The sequence below is a fragment of the Cupressus sempervirens genome, chromosome 8 (genome assembly GCF_028749045.1).
Source record: "Cupressus sempervirens isolate cs-2001-9-10 chromosome 8, ASM2874904v1, whole genome shotgun sequence".
NCBI lineage: Eukaryota > Viridiplantae > Streptophyta > Pinopsida > Cupressales > Cupressaceae > Cupressus > Cupressus sempervirens.
The window spans coordinates 786,705,178-786,730,950 of NC_143125.1; the positions used below are offsets into that span (position 1 = coordinate 786,705,178).

Consider the following 25,773-nt stretch of genomic DNA (forward strand, 5'->3'; position numbering starts at 1 on the left):
AACTGCTTTATAACTTTTGCGAGGATGGATTATTTTTTACGTATGAGGGTGTAAATTAGCTAGTCTTTTGTTACTTATTGTCATTATCAGCTCATAACAAGTCTCCCATTGTTTTATTCTTAAGAGCCAACCCCCGTTTTTTACTCCTTTAATATAAAAAAAGCTATCCTCATCACTCGAAGAAATTTAAAAGTCATCCAAAATCTTTTCTATTTTTGTTATTTAAAAATTCTATATATATACAGATATCCAAATTCCAAAGTCTTTTCTATACATTTTCTAATTTTTTTAATACAGATTTTGCGCGTGCATACATTCCCCACCAAACATGGATCTCAATCTACAACGAGCATTTATTCAATTTCTGACCTCCACGACTATATTTCCGCATATTTTCCAAAAGGGCACGAAATTGCGGATCTCAATTGTCAACAAAATCTGACATAATTTCCGACCTTTACGACTTATATATATTTCTGCTATTTTCCTAATAGCGTTGATCAAATCGAATTTCCCTGCGACCTCATCGCAGAGTTTGAAACCCCAGTTGTTCGCCGTGTGGTTGCGGGATCGACTCTCCCTTCAGGCGGTGGCTCTGGATTTCCGGGGAAAATGGGCATTGCGAATAAGCCCAGATTTACTGTTATTGACAAAAATCCTTCCCCTACAAAGACGGTGTCGAATTTCGGCTTCCTGGACTATTTAGAAATGACTACAATCACTGGTGCTTCTGTGCCAGTTGGGTACCTTGCAGGCAATTTCTCTTTCCTTAAAAAAATGTTTCTATTTTCTCTTTCCGATTTTTTCTGAATTGAATTTTTTGTTGTCTATTTCCCCGTGGATTGCAGTGGGTGGCACTCAATTTTAACGTAATTCGCGATGACTTGTATTTTTTTTTATTATGAAAATTAAAATGCTCCTGGGTTTTCTAATTGAACGGGAATCTTATTTTTAACATCTTTGGCGGTTCCTTTTATTTTTCTCTTATGAATGATTGAGTCTATCTGTGTTTTTCTTCTCTTGTGAATTCTTGTACTGGATTCTTACTTTTAAGTTGCACGGAAATGCACTTCTAATGAAAAAACATGTTTAATTGTAATTATTGTTGTAGTAATAGTCAGACCAGTCTTCAGTGGGATGACATAAGATGCTCAACATTCTTAATTTTTGTTTGTTTACAAATTCTCATTGTCGGCGACCTTCGTCCGCGTCGTTGACCATCTGGATGATATCTAGAATTCAAGTTATCTCGGACTTCCACCCTTCTTTTCAACGTTCTCCGTCTTTATATCCATTACTGAGAGATGCCGCTTCCCACAAATTCATTATACAGAGGAATAGCATACACCCTCTTCATGGGTTTTGTTATCATTCCTGAGGGCTGTCTATTCAATTCATCTCGCAGGTTGGTAAATATCCATTTTGATATTGGGGATCCACATCGCGTAAGTAGGAGATGAATGTAATATTCCATCCGATTTCAATTCTATGATATGTTTGTATGGATTTGAAAATCTGAATTTTGTCAGGATGCCCAATTTTTTAACTCGATGATCTCTCTTTCGATGGTTGAATTTCAAGATTTGAAAACTTAGGTTACACGAATCAATTCCAGGTTAACCAAGATAAGGAAACATATGTTACGATGGGAGGTATTGAAAAGACGTAAAAATGGGATATACTAGAATGTATTCCAAAGTTTTGTAAGCATATGTTACAGTGGATATGTTGTTTAGATTTTTAAACATTTTCGCAAAATTGTTATATTATATTTTCTCCATATATCCACTGTAGTTATGCTACATACTATTATTGTCAAATTAATCTGGTTGTTGTGCTTGGACCGGTCAATAGGCTCTTCAAGGAATTGAATCAAGAGATTTTTGTATTAGATCACAACATCGTTTTTAAAGTAACAGCTACTAGGTAAGATTGAGAATGTGCCAGAACCAGAATTTCAGACGCCTCCAGGCATCTGAGTTAACAATGCTGGTGTTTGTAAGACAAACATTTGAACTGGCAGAGGCAGGACTAGAAGGAAAACACATTGTAAAGTTTTGTGATCTTTACTGAAATAGTAGAGGGTTATGGATCTGTTGATACGGGAACTAAGTGGATTTGTAGTTTACTGATGACTATGTTTTACAGACAGGCTTGGAAACTCAAATAGTGGTCGGGAGTCTGGAGAAGGTAAATGCAGGTCATACAATGACAGATGATCATTGGTGAATATGTCTGAATTTCTTTAGGAATTAGTTTATCTCTTGACATGGGAAAAGAAATGAGTCTTATATGTGCATACACTGCTGTAGGGTTTGATTTACGTAATTTTGTGTTGGATCAAACCTGTTACCAAATTAAAATGATCTTGATTTGGGGCAAAATCTCCTGAATCATAACTACTAAGCTATGATACTACTTGCTGTGATTTTTTGAAAAGTCGCAATGCAAAATGTGGGCAAGACTAGGATGTCTATTCAGAGCATTAACATGTATTGTAGGTCTTTAATTCCAGTTCATGTCTGAGAACAATTAATTCTTTCATGCTTATGAAATGTCAACATGGCATTTTGCCTTCACGAGTATCAGATGCTCTCATACTAGTTGTTGATATCAAATTTGCAGATTATCAATGCAACTCCTTTGCAAGCTGCCTTGAAAGTTGAAGGCACAATAACTTCATAGAAATGGGAGATGCAGATAATTTGTTTGAATCTTACATTCTCTGATCCCTTTGCCCATAAATTTCTAGGGACATTGTGGCATAAAAGTCTTGAAAATGATATTTTTTTGTTTGGATAATAGCATGGATGGGGGAGCCCACATCTATTTGGATCAATTTTCAGCTTAGTACCAGGGTTCGTCACTTTGCCCTCCAAACCACGTATTGGTTAAAACCAGTACCAAATTCGGGTCCAATTCGTCCAAAATTCACTGAGGGTTCAAAAATATTTGGTGTATCAACGACTCCTTGATTTTCCTGCAAGATGTTATATGTAGGCATCCAAGGTTGCATTTTTTACATAGAGTATGTTTAATTGCACAAAATGGACTATACTAGATCATGAAAGTGGGGACAATGAGCTTCTTCAGAACATAATAAATCCATCATTGACAGATAGAACAATGTTGCAGGTATAACTCTGCTTCTTTTATAACATGACATACTTCTTTCCAAGTGCCTGTTGTATGCCTATTGTAATAAACAGGGCTTTTGACCAAGGACCTCTCTTGTTTGTATTCAACTTGTCTAGCAAGGCCTAAGATATGTCAATCAATTGGACAATGCTTTGTAATGATGCTATGATCACAACTACAAGTTTAAAGTTTATGGTGTTTTGTTGTTTAAATGATTAAATCATATGATTTTATGATACGATATGACAATCTAAATTTAACTACACACACACATATATACATACACACATATATATACATACATATATATATATATATACACACACACACACACAGACACACACACACACACACACACACACACACACACACACACACACACACGTGTGTATAATTTTTACATGTTTTTGTACAAACAACCCGAACCAGTTCTGCAAACCTGTATTTTGAATCAAACTTGAACCGGTAACTAAGATTTTCAGTTAATTTGGATAATGCTTAAATCAACTACCATAGATTGGTTTCAACTAATTTAGTTATTCATCATCAACTTCAATTTTTCTTATTTAGATTATTATCAATTAACTTAGATACGTATAATTATTAGTTAAATTTATTTTGGTAAATTTTGATATAGTCTGATATTTTGAATACTACTTTTCTGTGATACTGGTCTGGATAGGGATCTTGGTTCGGGTTTATGGATCTACAAACTTTCTGGGGACTCCTTTTAAATGATAAATATTATAAACTATTCATTTCCAATTCCAATTATAATATTAAAATAATAATATTAAGTTCAACAATCAATATTTAATGTCATAAAGATTTCCTGAACCATCAACACCAACAATATTATTGACATTAGATGATTTGGGTACATTTGAAGAACCTCAAGCAGTGCCACTGCTACTCACACTAAATTAGTCGTTAGCAGAATGTGGTATTATGTCAAAGTTGAGCATTTTGAAAATTATTGGTTCATGTTATGAATAAAATCTTGATTTTACTTTCCAGTCCACAAAGGAGAAATAAAGACCTACTTATAGAAATCCATAAATAATAAATAGAAGTAAATGGAGAAGGCTGTGTATAGGGATTCCATGGAGCAGGCAATAGGGAAATAAAAGCACCTAAGGTTCATTGGATTAAGATGAAATTAGAAGTTAAGGGGTTTATAAAAGATATTGAAGAAAAATAATTGTTTACAAGGTAATGTAGAAGCTCTTTTGACACAGTTTCAAGACTCCCAAGACAATGGGCCAAGGACCATGATTTGTGGTCTACCTGTAGTACACCACATGGGGGTCTAACCTTGGACACTACACAGCCCTTCATGGAACACACCATTTTGATAAATTAATCATTGTTTTCTCCAACACCAAGTGCTCACTATTTCAATATTTCTAGGCAAATCGTTGCTCTCCAAAGAACTAATGATAGCTGAAGAATATCTGTGCTTTCAATGATGAGATGTATTCAGCTTTAGTAGTTTTTAAAAAATGTTTAGGGTGTGTGGTGGGGCCATTAGACTACTAGGGTTAGTGTTAGTCGCTTGATTTTAAAAATTGTCTTAATTTACAATTTTTTTAAATGCCAGATGTGGGAATGGATGCAAGTTACTCAGATAGGTAAAGGGACATAGCTGAGTTTCGTGATGGTCTTGGGGGACATCTCAAAATTGTGAAGTATTGCTCACAGTCTCTTAAACATCCTTGTCTAAAGAGAACTTTTTTTTTTGGTTGCGGGGCGGGGGGGGGGGGGGAGCATTACCATGGTACATAGTATATAAGTCTAAAAAAGGTGGCTTCAAGATTCCATTTAATGTCTGGGACTCAATGAGGTTATGCTGTTTATGTTAAGGAATAAAAATTCGACCCAAAAACAGTGGCATAAACACAGGTAAATAGACTGCTTAGGTTATATTCTCTTGAAGGATCCTGAAAGGAAGATCTTGGAAATGGTTACATGAATGCCCATTAATACCACCACTTGGCCATACCAGAACTTGGGAACTATTTCACCTTTCCCTACACAAACCACATTAGAGTGTTACAAACAATCCTTAAGGAATAGTGACTTTTGTATTATTCAACCTATGCCCATTCTACCACTTATCTCTTGCCCTTGTATGATGTAGCATGGTCCATTCCACCACAGGACTTACCAATCTTGCAAGGTATTAATACCACCTCTTCCAACATTTCCACATTCAATCCTCCTTAGGGGCAATGTATAGATTAAAGATTAGGCTATGAATTGGTCACTTTCTTCTATATTATGAATATATGCATATATTGATATCATTAGCATAAGATCAATTATATTGCCGTTCCATTTATCCCCATCTGCCCTTTTGGCTCAAATGAACTTTCTTCCGTTTATATCAATCAGACCTTTTCGTTATAAATGCCCTTTGGCATGAGAGACAACCTTTCACCATTAGCACCCATTGAAAGAGTGCAACTCTTCATTATTGGAAGGGATACAACCTTTCACAATCAGATCTGCACTTTCTGTTTAAATCAGGTCTGTACTTCTCATTTCCTATTACCTACCTTCAAATGATGTTCTCTTCTCTTGTGTGTACTCCATATTTGAGGGAGCCCATATTCTAGGGAGTCAGAACTTACTATATGCTTTTTGATGGTTCATTAACTTTAATGAGAATTTAATTATACGCAATTTGTTCTTTTACATTTTTAATTTTTTTATTCGTTTGTATTTTAATTTTACTATTATCTATTACTAAATTATATTTTTAAGGGGGACATTAGAAACTTCAAAAATATTTTTAACAAACAATACAATAATATATATTTTCTAAAACATGGAGGAGTTGAGATTTCTTGATTACATTTCATACCGATATATTATTTGGGCTGTGGCTTTAAAGAAGCCATCAAAGAGACAAGGATAAAAACTTGAAAGAGCTAAATTTATTTTGCATCGATATAATACTATAATCATCCACCTCCAACTGTTGAACAGTACAATGGTAATTGTTGAGCATTCTTTTAGGGGAATGCATGTGCTCAAGATAATTACAATGTGGCCTCCGGTCAAGGTAATTACAATGTCGCTTCCAGTGAAGTTGCTAAAAAATGGAAATCTAGATCTTTCATCATGAATATGAGAATTAGGGTGTACCAAAATCTTGGGGTGCCTCCAGTCAAGTTAATTACAACGTCGCTTCCAGTGAAGTTGCTTAAAAATGGAAATTTATATCTTTCATCGTGAATATGAGAATTAGGGTATGCCAAAATCTTGGGTTGTGAAGTGGCACATTTCCCGAATTCCTGTATTGGGTTTCTCTCTACTAAGGGGAATCTGTTTCAAATTTTTGGCTCAGTCTAATGGACAGGCTTAAGAAAAAACTTACCAGCCAGAAAGGGTTTTCAACAAGAATTAAAGCAGTCCTTGAAGCAGTTCCTACCGATTGGTTCTGTAGCTGACAAGCACCAAAGAGGGCTCACAAAGCAGTTTTTGAGTCTTATCATGTGGCAAGTAAATGAGGATCACAGGATATTGCTACCAGTAGCATCTCTGCTTTGGTGGATGAACTACAAACATCTTGGTGTTTAATCTAAAAGAAACTACCAAAAAAAGAGATTTGTTGGAAACAGGAATAATAAGGATTCAAGTACGGAGGAGCCTATTGTTCTTGTCTACAAAAAGGAAGAGGCAACATACAGAGAAAAATACATTAAATGTTTTGAGACCAGTGAGGAAGTGACTAGGACCATGTTTGTGAAAAATAGGAACTCTTGGAAAGGTGGCAATGGTACACAATTTGCACAACCCTGGCCAATGCTAGAATAACATGACTTGCACAAGGAGCTTCTTCCAGCAAGTACATATGAATATCAGCCAAAGAATCATTTAAATCTATACAACAAAGGCTTGAAAACTCTACCAGAGTTATTTAATATGTTAATAACATCTACAAGCGCATGATGGCAGCAAGTGCAACAGTTCGGTAATGTTTCAGCTAACCTAGCCTAATGTTTATAACAACTGCCATAAATGCTCATATCATTAACAACAATTTCACTAATTGGTCTATTCTCATCCTTATAACTTGTTTATAGCTTCCATTGTAGAATCCCCAAGTTCCACAAATGATCTTTGTAATTTATAAAGGTCAACATACTCCACAATAGAAAGGCTTTGAAGAGATGATGGCTTTGAAGAGATTCATCATCATGGATTAACTTCATAAAATTTTATAAAATTTCATGCAATGACAAATGTTTATACCTTAGGTCAAAAAAGAGGCTTTAATACCGCCGCTATGAGATTAATCTGGAACTTCATTTTTAACATGACAAACAACAGCTGCTCTCTGGAAAGAAATTGATTTATATTACCTTTCCAACCAAATTTCGTAATTTCCAACAAATCTATGGATACAAATTAGAAATTGTTTACTTTATTTGGCACAACATTTTCAAACAGTTGAAAATTGAGGTACAATGCCAAGTCAAACTCAATCCAAGATCAGTTTATGCCACACTTGGCAAGGAACAATGATCCAAGATCTTACCAATTTTATTTTAGTTAAAAAATGCACTTCCATTTGAGATTTAATGACCTTTGTAGAATTCTTGAAGGCTTAGTTGCTTTTATTGTAGTGAATGAAGTGTTGGTTCCCAAAACCGCAGATTGGAAATCCAAGAGCCTGCCACTTCTCCGGTAGAATCTCTCAATCAAATTTTGGCCAACGAACGGAAATCGCTTAGATTCCCCTGCAGGGCTTCGCTACACCCAGGCGGGTAAACCTTTACCTTAACGTTGACTGTCTGGTTCAAGGTTTTTCTATAGCGAATTTAAACTTCTGGAGTTCTTCGGCTAGCAAAGTCCTCGAACTCGATCAAAATGAATCTGGATGTTGGATAATAGTTGAATGCTTTGTATAAGATTTTTTAAAAATGGATTTGATGCTTGTAGGAAGGAATATATAGATTTTCTGACTTCAATAATAAGACTAGTGCCTCTGCTTATCCGGGCAATAGAGTCAACTTCAGTGAATTATCACTTATAACTTTATAAGGTTTTACCCACTTTACTGCCAACAATTAAATAATTGAGATGCGACGGATCAAATATTATGTCATCTTAAATTAGTTTAGATTGAATTTTAACTCCTATGGCAAGGAGACAAACTGGATACAAATACGAAAATGTTAAAATATTTTACAATATCTGTAATGATCAAATTCAAAACGATAAATGACGTTGTCCACTTATCTGATACTTAAATTGTATGCAAAATTTCAAAAATAATTATAAAGGATGATTCACATGTATAGTTTAAATCCCTACACCTTTAATAATAAGCAAAAAAAATATTTTATTTTATTAGAAAAATAAAATAATGGAATTTATTACAAAATCATAATATTGCCCTTATCTCTCCATACAAAATAATATAAATATTTTATCTCTTTTGAATAAATCCTGTGAATATCTGAATGAATGTTATTGTTCCCATACGTCTATCCTCATAATACAACTCTTATTTATATTTTTTCGCAATAGGGGTAATGTGACTTTTCAAACGAAAAGTCATTTCCTTTTGTCAATGATTTACATATTTTTAATCAAATCTTATTTCGTTTTAATGTTGACAAATAAATTTAATTGCACCCTTTCAGGATAGAAACTTATTTCATTTAGCTTTGTTTGATGGAAACTATAACAATCCAATTATAGTTATTTTATCCATTTTGGTAATGATGTTATGACGTATTGAATGGAAATTGGAAAATAGTTGTATTGGCTAAATATTGGATACCGCTTGCATGAACAAAGTGGACTCAAATTTTCCTTGCTATACTCTCAATTGAAACTCCTCATGCAAATGGAATTCGACTGAACGCTTTAGTATTCTCCTTAAAAGACTGCTCCCGAGGCCTCTCGATGGTTGAGTCATATCAATACACACTATTATCGTTGCCCTCCTTTATTTGTATCATTGATGAAGATTGAAAGGTATACACTTGGATCTGCAATCGCAAATGATCTCCATGGGAATGACTATGTTCTTCTGTTTTCATCGTGAATGAAAGGATGACTTTTGATCAGGATGCTAAATCTTCCTTCCTACTATTATTGCCCTTGCGCATCCCAGTAACTATTGACTTTGCCAATTCATGACACAGGAATAAATAAAATACTCTACAAACTCATTCCGAGCAAACCATGGCCAATCAATTGCACTGTAAAACCATTCATATGTACACCACTGTCGTAGCAGTTGAGATGATAAACAATGAGTCAATTTCGCCTTCATGCTTGAAACCCCATCTGTTACACTATGAGGAAAAAATATAGACACAATGTTGTGTAGTTCAGATTGCTCAATAACTACAACATTCTCACAATTCTCTAGACCTTTTTTTACCAGGTATTGATGAAAATGCCCTTCGTAAAGACAATTTGCATCTGCTTCAAAGGTCTGTAGACGAACTGGTTTGGCCTAAGGCAGAGTGTGGCTCTATATACTCTATTACACCGTTGTCTGACATAGAAAATTCAGGGTCTGAATTAGACATAGGAAGAGGCTTAACCAATCTTCCTTGCTTAGAAAGTACATGTAAATTAGCTGTTCTCTTTTTATTTTTAAACCTTGCTCCATCTATAGGTAAAGCCTCTAATTTTTTTATCTCTCTAGAAGAGGTTACATCTAATGCTTCCATTTTTACAGCGCTTGGCTTCCTTCTCCTCTTCTTTGAATCCATGATGGGACTTCCATGTTCTCTTTTAAAACCAACACTTCTTACATGCTCGTGGTGTTTTTCTTTTATATCCAATTCAATACAATTAACATAAGCCTTGTAAAATGGTTCATTTCCACGGTTCAACAAAATTCTTGGCTACTCTTCCTGGAGACCATCTTCTCTGACCCGCTGTCCTATTCTTTCACCTTTCTGTTGTTTACTATTATCCTTTTTCTCTTCCTTCACTTGCACGGATGACTCAAATTCAGCAATGGGTAATGGCATGAGTCCATTTAGTGTTACTTCCGCTAAAGTTGCCAAAGCATTAAGTCCAAAGCTCTGATCATGGTACTTGGGACTCTAAAATTTGCTAAAGAGTTTCATTAGTGGCTCTTTCTGGGGACGTATGCTCCCTGTGAGCATAGCGAGATCACAACTATCTCTAGAAGAGTAGACCAAACACCAATGCTTCACATGATGCAAGGCGAAATTGGGTGGCCCCAAGCCCCCCAAAAGATGAATATCGATCTTTCCTCTATCAAACACCTTATTTTGATCAAGTAACACTTTCAACCTCGCTGCATTGGAGGCATCATCCTTATAAGCAACACTTATTTCTTCCATTTCATTAATGCATTCTCTAGTATGTGTCTTACATTTATCGTTTGAGATGTCATCAGGTGCCCTATAAATTTTGCTGAATAGAGGATCCTTATAGTCATGTATTTGATCAAAAACATCTTCTGGACTGCCCTTCTCTACACAATCAGCCTCATCACCATGCTCAAGAAATTGTGTCTCCTCACAAAAAGGCTTAACTTTATGAAATGCTACTTCACTTTCATCAAGGATGTGATCAGATAAGATGCTGGAACAATTTTCAGAACAATTTTCCAGCATACTCTTCTCATTACGCTTGGCTGATTCCACATCATCTTCATATGTTTGAGATGACCCTTGCTTATAGGATGAACTAGTGGATGTCTCACTCTTTGACTGTTCAACTTCAAAATTAAGACTACTATCTTCATCATGATGCTGATGTGCTTTATCGCCCAAGAGATCTTCTTCAAACAATGGATTTGAGAACGTGGTGAACTCAGGCATATCTCCTTCTGCTTGCTCCTCAAACAAAAGGTTTATGAACATAGAGAATTCAGGCATGGCTTCAGAAGAGCTTTCACCCGGATCATCAAGTGTTTCATCAAATAGTGTACTAACTTCATCGCTTTGAGAATCATAATCTGCTTGACCAGCAAGGGGAATATCTTCATCAGCAATATACTCTAAAACTTCTTCCTGTTCATACATTGTGTACAATTCTATTTCATCTTCATAATATGATTCTTCAGAATGATCACTTCTTTCATCCAATACCTCCTTAGAATGCACTGATTCATCAAGTTGCTCACCATGGTGATTTGAGAAAAAATTCAGACCATTTCTTTCAATGTGTTTTTGATACTCCATATCTAACAAGGCTGAAATCTCCTCCACACTCAAAGAATCCTCTTCCTCATTTTCACATTCACTATCATCTGTAGGCATATGAATATCATCACGGGCTGATTCTCCTTCAGAATGTTCAAAATTTTCATCTCCATTTGAATCTGAAATTTCATTTGACTCATTTGTTACTTCAGTCTTGCATTCATTATCCTCTGCAACCAGCTCATTATCCATAAGTTCAAGAAAGTTAAGAAATCGATGATCATATAAGAGGCCTAATTCCCGCACCCTGTAGAGAAGATTAGATGATGGAGGTTTGTATTCTAAAGGTATTTCTTAATAAGCATTAAACATTCTCATGAAGAATTCTGTTGCAGATTCATCTTCTTTCTTTTCTAAATTCAAATATGCATCCAAGGGAGATATATAACTTGGACTTTCATCCAACCTCTGGAAGAGAAGCATCAAATCCGGGTCATCTGGTGAGATTCCCAATTCACATAACTTTCTTATCAATTCCTTGCGTGAAGGCATGATGTCTAAAGGTACTTCCTGAAAAATATCCACCATCCTTATAAACAAATGTGCCAATGTCTCGCCTTCATATCTTTCCAGATTGAAAAATGCATCCAGGGGGTGTATGTATTCTTCCCCCACGGTGTAACATAGATCCACCCCCTGATTGTGTAATGGACACCCTTGGATGTCCCAACTAACTAAACCAAATTGTTGAAAGGAATTATGTCAAACAGTTTGCATTCAACTTCTTAAAACCCTTATAACGCTGGAAATCAAACGTTTATTTGTTTGTTGTGTTTTGTGCATGGAATTGGTATCATACAACATAAACAGGAAAGAAACTACAATAATATGCAAAGTGGAAATGAACTGCTGCTAATAAAATGTTATTTTCAGAATTCATAAAACCAAATACATGGCAGATTTATCAACTCACTAATTACTTCAGCAATATTGTCATAATACTCCAGCCCATGCTTACGAACTTGCTGCTACAATACTTTGTCCTCCAATCAGTCCACTACCTTCATAATACCATTCCCTCCAAGCGGCATAAGCGTCGGACAAGTAGTGAAGAAGATATGAGCAAAATATCAAATCTGCTTGTAGCCGGAAATGCAACTAAACTGCCTGATAATGAAGCCAATACGAAAGAATTCCAAAGGCCAAACCCCAAGGGAATGACGTCTAGAATGTTACAAGAGAGGATAGACATCCTCAAATGCCAAGAACAAAGCTGCAACTCACACACCAATTTCTTCTCATATTCAACCTGCCTAATGAAGCTACAAATGCTTCCTTTTATTCTATTCCCACGGGTCCGCTCAACTCATATGGGCAATGTGGGATAAAGATGTGTAATATAAAACATATATTAAAATACCCCTTATGTCTCCCTTGGGTACACATCACCATAAAATAAATATTAAAGTAACACTTTAATATTTTACAATTAAATTAGACGTTACTTTAATAAAACTTCATGCATTAACATGTATTAGCAATCGGACTCCGAATAATGCGAGTGATAGCTCATCGGAAAGCTCTCACCGAAGAGTATCGAATCCAATCACCAAAATTGACCTGCACTGTGTCCTGCCGACTTACTAAAAATAGTAAGTATGCCTGAAACTGAGTAAATCAACTTCGTTTTGGCCCAAACTGGAAATGACTAGGCCAAAACACTCCAAGATCCCATTAAACCCTTCGTTAGCCCTCGGGACCATGTAGAACAAGGCTAACGCACACACACTTGGTCAACTGCTAAAATGGGGACATTACAGTCCGCCCCCCTTGAAATTGCTTGTCCTCAAGCAATCTCAGTCCAGCCTGCTAAATAATTTGCTCACTCTCCCATGTAGAATCTTCCTCCGACAGATCTTTCCATCTGACCAAATACTCCTTCACTATCCTATTTCTAAGCTTCCTCTCTCTGGTATCCAGAATAGCCTCAGGGACTAACACAAGCTTCCCCTCCTCATCCAAAGGGGGTAAATCTGCAGAAGGCACTACACTCTGACCAATGGCTTTCTTAAGCCTAGACACATGAAACACATTGTGCACTCGATTGCCCTCTGGAAGCTCAAGCTCATAGGCGACTTTGCCCACTTTGCGAATCACCCTGTAGGGACCATAAAATCTAGGTTTCAACTTTTCAGTTCTGCTCTTCTTGAGCGATGACTGTCTATATGGTTGTAGCCTCAAGTAAATCATATCCCCTACATCGAAACTGCGCTCTATTTGGTGTTGATCAGCATACAATTTCTGTTGATTCTGGGCCTGTTGTATATTCTCTTTGAGCACTTTCAGGATGTCCTGACTATCCTGCAATAAGTTTTTGGCTCTGGGCACTCTACTGTCCCCCAAAACTAAATCCATGAAGCTAGGTGCTTCATAACCATAGAGTGCCATGAAAGGAGTCATCTTGATGGACATATGATAAGTGGTGTTATAACAATACTCTCCCATATGCAACCATCTGATCCAAGCCTTTTGTTGTGTAGTTACATAGTTCCTCAAATATCCTTCTGCCCATTTATTCACAATCTCTGTTTGCCCATCTGTTTGCGGATGATAACTAGTGCTAGGTGTAAGATCTGTACCACACAACCTAAACAACTCTTGCCAAAAAACACTGATAAACTTACTATCCCGGTCGCTGACAATGAATCTGGGCAACCCATGTAACCTGAATATCTCTTTAAAGAAAAGATCTGCCACCTGTGCTGCTGTGTAAGTGGACGGAATAGCAATGAAGTGAGCAAACTTCGTCAAGCAGTCCACCACCACATAGATGCAATCCCTTCCCTGCACTCGTGGTAAACTAGTGATGAAGTCCATCGAAATACTTTCCCATTTCCTATCAGGAATGGGCAAGGGCTGTAATAAACTTGCAGGAAATGTGTGTTCTCCCTTATTCTGTTGACAAACCACACACTCCCTGACATACCTCTGAACATCATCCTTGAGCCCTTTCCATGAAAACCGCTCTCGGATCTGCCTGTAGGTCTTGAAGACCCCCGGATGTCCAGCTGTGGGTGCATCATGAAATGCCTTCAGTATCGCCTCTCTCAAATGTGATGATGGAATCAAATAAACCCTGTCCTGAACTCTGATCAATCCATCTATCACCTCATAGTGATCATCCTATATGGTACCTGAAATCAATCCAGAAGCCCAAGCATCTCCGACATACTCTGCTATAATCCGATCTCTCCAATCTCCTGAAATCTCTGCCAGAGTACATAAGTGAGGTCTCCGAGATAAGGCATCAGCCACCACATTTTTCTTACCTTTGACAAACTCTATGTCAAAGTCATAAGCCTGCAATTTAGTCACCCATTTTTGTTGCCGATCATTAAGATCACGCTTGCTCATGACGTATTTAATACTGTTGTGATCAGTCTTGATCACAAAACGTCCACCTACCAAATATGATCGAAATTTGGCCAATGCATGCATTATGGCCAACATCTCCCGGTCATAGACAGAATAACTTTTCTCAACTCCTCGGAGCTTCCTACTCTCGAATGCAATGGGATGCTTCTCCTGCATCAATACTGCTCCAATCCCATCACCTGATGCATCACAATGAAGCTCAAAAGGCTTCGTGAAATCCGGTAGAGCTAGAACTGGACATGAAGACATTACCTGCTTGAAATGCTCAAAACACCTCTGTGCTGCCCCTGTCCACACGAAGGCTCCTTTCCTGGTAAGATCTGTCAAGGGTGTAGCAATCTGTGAGAATCCCTTAACAAACCTCCTATAAAAACCACATAAACCAAAGAATCCCTTAAGCTGTGTAAGGTTTGTGGGAGTAGGCCATTCTACAATAGCTCTAATCTTTTCGGGATCAACCCGAACGCCATCTGCACTAATGATATGCCCCAGGTAAAGGAGCTCAGTCATGCCAAACTCACATTTAGAGTCCTTGGCATACAATGATTCTCTTTCCAGAATAGATAACACCTCCTCTAGATGATGTAAGTGCTCCTCCCAGGTCTTACTGAAGACCAAGATGTCATCAAAGAAGATCAAGACAAATCTCCTCAGCTGCTTCCTGAATACCTGGTTCATACAACTTTGAAATGTAGCAGGTGCATTGGTTAGACCAAATGGCATAACCATGAACTCAAAGTGCCCATAGTGACATCGGAAGGCTGTTTTCTCAATGTCCTTTGCTCTCATCCTGATCTGATGGTATCCAGATCGCAAATCAATTTTGGTGAAGAAGCATGCCCCATGCAACTCATCAATCAGCTCATCAATCCTAGGAATGGGATACCTGTTTTTAATTGTTTTCTTATTCAGTGCCCTGTAATCGATGCACATGCGCATCGTCCCATCCTTCTTCTTTACCAATACTACTGTTGAAGCAAAAGGGCTCTTACTGGGCCTGATATGCCCCATCTCCAACAAATCCTTAATCGCCTTCTCTATCTCATCCTTGTGTTTCTTAGGATGACGATAGGGAGTAATCATAACTGGTTTGGCTCCCTCCTCGAGCTCAATAACATGTTCCATCCCTCTGTCAGGAGGAACCCCATGAGGAATATCGCTAAATACTTTAGCGTGTCTATCAAGTATCTTTTGGACATCTAGTGGATGACTCTTTTCTTGTGGCTCTGGTGAAGTTGGCATAATGTGGCACTCTGCCGCCCACTCTATGTCATCATGACGAAAAAGTCTCTGCATTCTCCTCAAGGACACTACTCTGCAACCTCCATCTGAAAGCCCTCTAAGTACCACAGTTCTGCCCTCATGCTGGAATCTCATCTCCAATTTCGCTAGATTGAGTGTGAACTCAACTAGTGAAGCCATCCATGTCATGCCGAGGATGACATCATAATCTCCCATGTCCACAACATAGAACTCATCCTCCAACTCGTAGCCATCTCCAAACCTGATGTGAAGATTAGATATCTTTCGAGTGCATAATAACTTATCACCGTTAGCCACCATGACTCTAAACCCATCACGCTCCTCTGTCTGTAACCCTCTCCTGGCTGCCAACTGTGCATCTATGAAGTTATGTGTAGCCCCAGTGTCAATAAGAGATCACTTTCTGCCCCTGGATAGTACCCCTGACCTTAAATGTGATTGCCTTTTGGGCCCCTGTCAAGCGTGCCAACGATCTATCGTCCTTAGGAATGTTGCTCTCCTCTATAGTGTTACCCTCATCTGAATCGGAGTGCTGATCCTCCCCTTCTGACTCTGACTCTGACTCTTCTGCTGAAAAATACTCCATTTGATTTGCCTTAGCCTTGAGAGAACATTTATGAGATAAGTCCCAAGGCTCTCTACAATGGAAGCACAGCTTCTTCTTTCGAAGTTCATTCAAGGTTTCATTGTCTAGTCCTTTTGATCCTTCTTTGGGTTTGCTATACTCTTTCTGAAATGATTTTTTGTCTTTGTCCTTGCGGTAGGAAGAATCTGTTGAATGGTTTTTTCCTTTGTATACCGAAGGGGCTAAATCTCGTGCCTTTTTAGTTGCTTCAGCTAACGTGAGTGGATCATGTCCCTTCACCCAACCTCGTAATGGATCAGCAAGACCATCACAAAATAACACCACCAATCTCCTAGGAGAGATATCAGTAACAAGTACAGACAAGCGCTGAAACTCGGCAATGTAAGCATCCACAGAACCTGACTGTTTTAACTGTGCTAGCTCCTTGAAATGTAACTCGGGATCCTTAGTGTCAAATCTCCCAATCAATGTTTCGGTGAATTCCTCATAGGATGTAATCTGATTATGCCCCAAAGTCACCATGCCATGATGCCACCATTCATGTGCAATGCCATCCAAGTGCATAGTCGCATACTTGATAGCCTCCTCCTCAGGCATAGGATTAAGCTGCAAGTATGTATCTACCTTCTGCACCCAAGCTCGTGCAGTCATCTTCCCTGAAGCATCATAATAAGGTAAAGAAAGTTTTCCAACTTTCTTCCTCAGCTCAAAGTTTTGATTCCTCCCTCCTGCTTTAGGCATGTGTCTCATCCTCAAGTCCATATAATCTCTAAGAGAAATATCCGCCTGAAACTCTGGTCCACTAGCCTCCCAGTCCCTCCTGAACTGATCCTGTAACTCGGTAATCTGCGGTTCGTTTACTGGATGAACCGGATCTCTGGGTGGAAAAGTGGGTAGAAGAGGTCTCGAGCTCGCAGTCCGTGCTGGGCGTGCAACGTGTCTAAAGTTATCAGCCTCATTCCCATTGTTGCTGTGTCCATTATTACCATTAATGTTATTCTCAGGACCATTGTTGTTGCCTTGGCCTTCATGGTTATTGTTTCCCCCGTTGTTATTGTTTCCCTCGTTGTTATTGTTTCTGTTGTTGGCATCACCTGGATTAATATTGACACCCATCTGTCTAGCCATGAGCTGCAACATCATGTCCATTCGCCTATTCTGCTCCTGCTGCATACGCTGCCCCTGCTCTAATGTATCCAGTAACTGTCGGAATAGTACCTCCCCCTGATCTGGACCAGCATTTCTGCCTCCGCCTAATCCTGTATTCCTGTCATCTCGATCACCCATATTATTGCCCTGATCACAGAATATCTCCTCTGTGTCTGTATGGTTGAATTCAATGTCCCCCTGCACGGATGTACTAGACTGTTTGCTTTGCAAGTCTGAAATCCTATTTTGTCTTGCTCTGGTATCGCGGAAATTATAAGACCCCTGTCTCATGCTCAAACATAAATGCTTAGCCTGTGTTTTTTACTTACTTTTTCCCTCTATCCGGTTGTTCCAAATTCCCTATAAGACCTCCACAGGATGGCAGGACTTGTAGCTCTGATACCACTGTAATGGACACCCTTGGATGTCCCAACTAACTAAACCAAATTGCTGAAAGGAATTATGTCAAACGGTTTGCATTCAACTTCTTAAAACCCCTTATAACTCTGGAAATCAAATGTTTGTTTGTTTGTTGTGTTTCGTGCATGAAATTGGTATCATACAACATAAACAAGAAAGAAACTACAATAATATGCAAAGTGGAAATGAACTGCTGCTAATAAAATGTTATTTTCAGAATTCATAAAACCAAATACATGGCAGATTTATCAACTCACTAATTACTTCAGCAATATTGTCATAATACTCCAGCCCATGCTTACGAATTTGCTGCTACAATACTTTGTCCTCCAATCAGTCCACTACCTTCATAATACCATTCCCTCCAAGCGGCATAAGCGTCGGACAAGTAGTGAAGAAGATATGAGCAAAATATCAAATCTGCCTGTAGCCGGAAATGCAACTAAACTGCCTGATAATGAAGCCAATAAGAAAGAATTCCAAAGGCCAAACCCCAAGGGAATGACGTCTAGAATGTTACAAGAGAGGATAGACATCCTCAAATGCCAAGAACAAAGCTGCAACTCACACACCAATTTCTTCTCATATTCAACCTGCCTAATGAAGCTACAAATGCTTCCTTTTATTCTATTCCCACGGGTCCGCTCAACTCATATGGGCAATGTGGGATAAAGATGTGTAATATAAAACATATATTAAAATACCCCTTATGTCTCCCTTGGGTACACATCACCATAAAATAAATATTAAAGTAACACTTTAATATTTTACAATTAAATTAGACGTTACTTTAATAAAACTTCAGGCATTAAAATGTATTAGCAATCGGACTCCGAATAATGCGAGTGATAGCTCATCGGAAAGCTCTCACCGAGGAGTATCGAATCCAATCACCAAAATTGACCTGCACTGTGTCCTGCCGACTTACTAAAAATAGTAAGTATGCCTGAAACTGAGTAAATCAACTTCGTTTTGGCCCAAACTGGAAATGACTAGGCCAAAACACTCCAAGATCTCATTAAACCCTTCGTTAGCCCTCGGGACCATGTAGAACAAGGCTAACGCACACACACTTGGTCAACTGCTAAAATGGGGACATTACAGATTGTAGTATAATTTCTCCATGTTAGGTAATCAAATCATCTCCTTCTAAGTCCTCTCCCTCAGCAGAGCCACCAATCGTAACTTTATTGAATAGAGTTGCCACCTCTTTTGAGGAATGTATTGATCTTCCAGGTTCTCACTTCCAACAGAGTACACTTCCAAACAAACTGATACAACTTTTGATACTGATCTTCGAACTTAGAAATCCTGAGTAACTTTGCAGTATGTATTGCAAGCAACTCTCCCCAGCAGAGTCGCCAATCTGGTAGTTCCCAAAACTGCAGATTGGAAATCCAAGACCCTGCCACTTCTCCCATAGAATCTCTCAATCAAATTTTGACCAACGAACAGAAATCACTTAGATTCCCCTGCACTTCGGGCTCCGCTACACCCAGGCGGGTAAACCTTTACCTTAAGGCTGACTGTCTAGTTCAAGGTTTTGCTATAGCAAATTTAAACTTCTGGAGTTCTTTGGCTAGCAAAGTCTTCGAACTCGATCAAAATGAAACTGGATGCTGGATAATAGTTGAATGCTTTGTATAAGGTTTTTTTCAAAATGGATTTGATGCTTGTAGGAAGGAATATATAGATTTTCTGACTTCAATAATAAGACTAGTGCCTTTGCTTATCCGGGCAATAGAGTCAACTTCAGTGAATTATCACGTATAACTTTATAAGGTTTTACCCACTTTATTGCCAACAATTAAATAATTGAGATGCAACGGATCAAATATTATGCCATCTTAAATTAGTTTAGATTGAATTTTAATTCCTATGGCAAGGAGACAAACTGGATACAAATACGAAAATGTTAAAATATTTTACAATATCTGTAATGATCAAATTCAAAACGATAAATGACCTTGTCCACTTATTCGATACTTAAATTGTATACAAAATTTCAAAAATAATTATAAAGGATGATTCACATGTATAGTTTAAATCCCTACGCCTTTAATAATAAGCAAAAAAAAATATTTTATTTTATTAGAAAAATAAAATAATGGAATTTATTACAAAATCATAATATTGCCCTTATCTCTCCATACAAAATAATATAAATATTTTATCTCTTCTGAATATATCCTGTGAATATCTGAATGAATGTTATTGTTCATATATGTCTGTCCTCATAATACAACTCTTATTTATATTTTTTCGCAATAGGGGTAATGTGACTTTTCAAACGAAAAGTCATTTCCTTTTGTCAATGATTTACATATTTTTAATCAAATCTTATTTTGTTTTAATGTTGACAAATAAATTTAATTGCACCCTTTCAGGATAGAAACTTATTCTATTTAGCTTTGTTTGATGGAAACTATAACAATCCAATTATAGTTATTTTATCCATTTTGGTAATAATGTTATGACGCATCGAATGGAAATTGGAAAATAGTTGTATCGGCTAAATACTGGATACCGCTTGCATGAACAGAGTCGTCTCAAATTTTCCTTGCTATATCACACTAAAATCAACGGATTTTCTCAGACTCTTAACTGAAACTCCTCACGCAAATGGAATTCGACTGAATGCTTTAGTATTCTCCTTAAAAGATTGCTCCTGATGCCTCTCGATGGTTGAGTCATATCAATACACACTATTATCGTTGCCCTCCTTTATTTGTATCATTGATGAAGATTGAAAGGTATACACTTGGATCTGCAATCGCAAATGATCTCCACGGGAATGACTATGTTCTTCTGTTTTCATCGTGAATGAAAGGATGACTTTCGATCAGGATGCTAAATCTTCCTTCCTGCCGTTATTGCCCTTGCGCATCCCAGTAGCTGTTGACTACGCCAATTCATGACACAGGAATAAATCAAATACTTTACAAACTCATTCTGGGCAAACCATGGCCAATCAATTGCACTGTAAAACCATTCATATGTACACCACTGCCGTAGCAGTTGAGATGATAAACAATGAGTCAATTTCGCCTTCATGCTTGAAACCCCATCTGTTACACACTGAGGACAAAATATAGACACAATGTTGTGTAGTTCAGATTGCTCAATAACTACAACATTCTCACAATTCTCTAGACCTTTTTTTACCAGGTATTGATGAAAATGCCCTTTTCAAAGACAATTTGCATCTGCTTCGAAGGCCTGTAGACGAACTGGTTTGGCCTAAGGCAGAATGTGGCGCTATATACTCTATTACACCATTGTCTTACAGAGAAAATTCAGGGTCTGAATTAGACATTGGAAGAGGCTTAACCAATCTTCCTTGCTTAGAAAGTACATGTAAATTAGCTGTTCTCTTTTTATTTTTAAACCTTGTTCCATCTACAGGTGAAGCCTCTGATTTTTGTATCTCTCTAGAAGAGGTTACATCTAATGCTTCCATTTTTACAGTGCTTGGCTTCGTTGTCCTCTTCTTTGAATCCATGATGGGACTTCCATGTTCTCTTTTAAAACCAACACTTCTTACATGCTTGTGGTGTTTTTCTTTTATATCCAATTCAATATGATTAACAGAAGCCTTGTAAAATGGTTCATTTCCTCGCTTCAACAAAGTTCTAGGCTGCTCTTCTTGGAGACCATCTTCTCTGACCCGCCGTCCGATTCTTTCACCTTTCTGTTGTTTACTATTATCCTTCTTCTCTTCCTTCACCTGCACGGATGACTCAGATTCAGCAATGGGTAATGGCATGAGTCCATTTAGTGTTACTTCTGCTAAAGTTGCCAAAGCATTAAGTCCAAAGCTCTGATCAAGGTACTTGGGACTCTAAAATTTGCCAAAATTTCAAGAGTTTCATCATGAAGCAAGATCATTTTTGCCACATCTACAGTTAACTTACTGTAACTGACTTATCCCCTGATTACTACTACAGAACTGATTGCTGACTGACTGCACAGATGCCAATTTCATAATCAGAATGACAATGAATTAAATCTGATAATTGATGCCTTCCTGTATCAGAACATGCTTGGCATGCCTTGCCCTAATTGGTGAATTCATCTGCAAACCAGACCTTCCTGCACAACAAACTTATGGACGTGTGATTCATTATCTTTCATTGCTGATCTATTCGAGGATATGCTTAAAGGAATATCAACGCTTTATTGCAATGGTTCCTCCTTCAAACTTCATAACAAATAACTGTAAAACATCACGTCTGAAAATGTTTCCCCCACTCTTGAAATATCACAGCTACAGCAGAAAACACAAATGGGTATTTGTTGTCCCATAATTATTAAGATTGTCATTGATACTAAAATTCATATCCACATGTGATTAGCATGGAAGAAGGTAACAACATTATTGCCAACACCACCAAAGATTGTTTCCTTAAGCATTCATTTTGCACATAACAAAATTTAATGCATAGACATAAGTTGTATCCCTTACCAGAGCCTTCCCAAGTCAGATACGGCATATCCAATGCTCCCGACACTTCTCTTGGAAGGACATAGGATAAAGACAATTTAGCATGTGTATCACAATCAAAAGCAGGAAACCATCATATAAAAAGCCACTTAACTTCCTATTACATATATCAGGTATATGGGTATGACAATAACTATCTTAAACTAAAGCTTCTGGAATTTTTTCTGATTCATGTATGCTATATATTTGAGTCAATAGAATATGCATTTTTTGACGTTACATAGAAGCTTTATTGTGCACTAAAGCATGCAAGCAACAGGATTTTTCGTGCAAGTGAGCAACCGATTACGACAACCTTGTTCCAAAATCTTGTGGGTGTGGATATCCATGTTGATATGAATGCTGTCCAAATGCAGTCTGATCTAAAATGGTAGAGCTGCTGACTTCACTAATCAATGATATAAGTGTTAGAGCTGCTGACTTCATTAATAAATGATTTTGTAAATCCATTGATGATGTTTACAAAGCTTCTCAGAAGTAATATTGTATTTAGGGAGGGCAGCCTACTTCTTGATTAAGAAAACTGTTTTTCATTCTGAATTTGAGTTATAGATTTGTTCGCATGCTAATTTTGATCTGAATGTGTGGACAGGTGGAAGATGTGGTTTGAGGGGATCATGCATGTATACTGCAGGTCTCATTGGGTTATTGGGGGGATTTATGTTTGCATATGAAAGCTCTGCAGGAAGGCTTATGGGCTTATTTCCGAATCAAGAGGAAGTTGAAAGGTACAAAAAGTGAAGTGCTGCCACCAAGACAGCCCAAATTGCTATCAATGGATTTCATGAGCATTAGAGAATACAATGTGCGTTGGCATGTAGGCTACGTACCTTCTAGCCCCTTCTATTGGAGCGTGCATCTTTTATCTCCTTCTATTGGACGTATGCTACATTTTAGCATGTCTTGTTGGGTTAAATGTAACTGCATATCTATCTAACAAGTATATCATGGTCGGACATTCTGATCTAAACCTCTATGTGGCTTAGAAGAAAGTTAATGTTCTTTGTTATGCTGCCTTTGGTAAGGATCTTTGATTTAATCATCCCAAACCAAGGTTCTGATTCTTTTTCTCATTTTAGATTAGCCAATAAATCTTTTCCATCAAGATTTTGATGGTCGAATGTCTAATTAGTGGGTATCCTGAAAGATAACGTTGATTGGGTGCTGGGGATCATATTTCCTCTAAAGTATAGCACTGCTGTGCACAATCAATTTAGTGTGAAAAGGCTTCATTTATTTTTAAAAAGAGCTGGTTTTTAAGCAAAATTTCATCAATAATTTTTACCGGTATACTTTGAGATAGTTTGAGAGCGACTGTGAACAGTTGATTTTCTGTGCAATCAGATTAGTTGTTGTTTATATGTAACAAAATTAAAAGAGGTTAAGATATAGAAGTTGGCTTAAATGGGAGAAAAAATTATCCGGCATGCAGCTCTTGATGCTTTTATGTTGAATTTTAGGGACGCTATGCTGGAATGAAGAAACGTGGCATCATATGATATAATATGATCTACGTACTCTCAATACCTTGAAAGTTTGATGATTAATATGCTGTATTGTTGAAATTGAAATCATTTAAGGTTCATGTCAACCCAAATGAGACACATGGGTTTGGACTGTTAGAAACGGTGTTTCAGATACAGTTATCGTTTAAGGAGACCGTCAACCTAACAATGCATGCACAGGAGTGGATGTTTGGATGTGTGTGTGTTTTAAAAAAAAACATTAATTATTTTTTGTCCTGTCTACATGGCACAAGCAACAACATTCTAGCAATGGCAAACATTGGAATGTATCATGAAATCAATAAAAATTCTAATGGTTGTTACAGTCTGGTTACCAATGCATAACGGAAGAGGACAAATATTTATTGCGAGTCATTCTAGAGCACGCTGTGCATACCTCTCCAAATGAACAAACGTATTAGCAATGGCCAAAAGTTGCCTTGCAATTTAAATGCACGACCATTCAAATAATGGCTAAAAGATTAGTTGGAGCATTGTGCATAATACAGGGTAAAGAATCACATGGTATGATGAGATCATATTTTATTTTATTTTTCTTTACTTGATGCGGTAAATAGTCAATAAAATTCAAAAAATCTAACCAACCTAATACATCTTCCTCGAGAAATCAAAAGTAATGCGTGCATTGAGATATTTAGATTGAACAAAGATGAAATCTTATCAATATATATATACTTGTGTACAGTATAACAGAAAGCCAGATTGAAGAGACATTCAAAAGCTAAAGACCATGGCAAGTGCATGCGGCGCGATTGTATGGATCCAGTTGCTATAAAAAACATTTAAGAAATGTTTTTAGTTTTTTTGTACTGCTATTGCTCTACAGAATATGCTTTGCGTGCAAAATTCAACTTTGAAGGAGATATATTAAATTTCCTACAAGTGCAGATAATGGATTATGGAGATGTCCCACCGTCTTTGCTCTTCTGAAATCGTTCCGTCTTACATGCATTCATTTTCTCCCTTCAACATTTGATAACTGAGATGCCTTATCAGAGATAGTGGGCCATATTTAGCCGATAGGCTTTCCCTTTGGGGATTGCCTGCAATCGGAAATTGTCTCACGCCGCCAAACAACTTTCTGAAAATCGGTTTCAGAAAGTGAACTACATATTAATAATGTATCTTCCAATATTGTATTTATTTATTTATTTAGAGTCAACTCCACATTAATGCGTCCGTTGTTTGAAAAATGCTTGGTATTGGATTGTAGCATTTAAGTACCCCCAAGGGTTTGTTGGTTTCGACCAGTTCCGGGGTTGAAGCTTTGAAAAGTTTATGTATTCATGGGCAAATGGAAAATGAAATTGCCTTACAAGGTTTGCTAATGGGGTGCCATTGACATCAATCTATTACTCTTATCAGAAGTCTCTAGACGAGTAACAACTCACGGTGCAGGCCAAAGAATAAAATAGATTTATAGTTCTCATTGATTAACATGCTTAGTGATTGAAGGAACTTAAGCTGTCAGATAATGTTTCCTTGAATTAAAACATGCTCTTGAAGTTTCATGGCCCATGTGGGTTCTTTTGACTGGATATTCATCTTAAACTTAGTTCAATTCATGTAATGTATGCTGTATATTTGTCAGGACAATGT

General features: G+C 37.4%; 1 protein-coding gene across 1 annotated transcript; it reads left to right on the forward strand.

Moving 5' to 3' along the window:
* The first annotated feature begins 444 nt into the window (after window positions 1–444).
* Window positions 445–23,914, forward strand: LOC149544757 (uncharacterized). Its single transcript, XM_089795334.1, has 2 exons — window positions 445–754; window positions 23,241–23,914. The coding sequence occupies exons 1-2, from the start codon at window positions 613–615 to the stop codon at window positions 23,387–23,389; spliced, it is 291 nt and encodes a 96-aa protein (XP_089651460.1). The 5' UTR covers window positions 445–612; the 3' UTR covers window positions 23,390–23,914.
* Window positions 23,915–25,773: the final 1,859 nt, after the last annotated feature.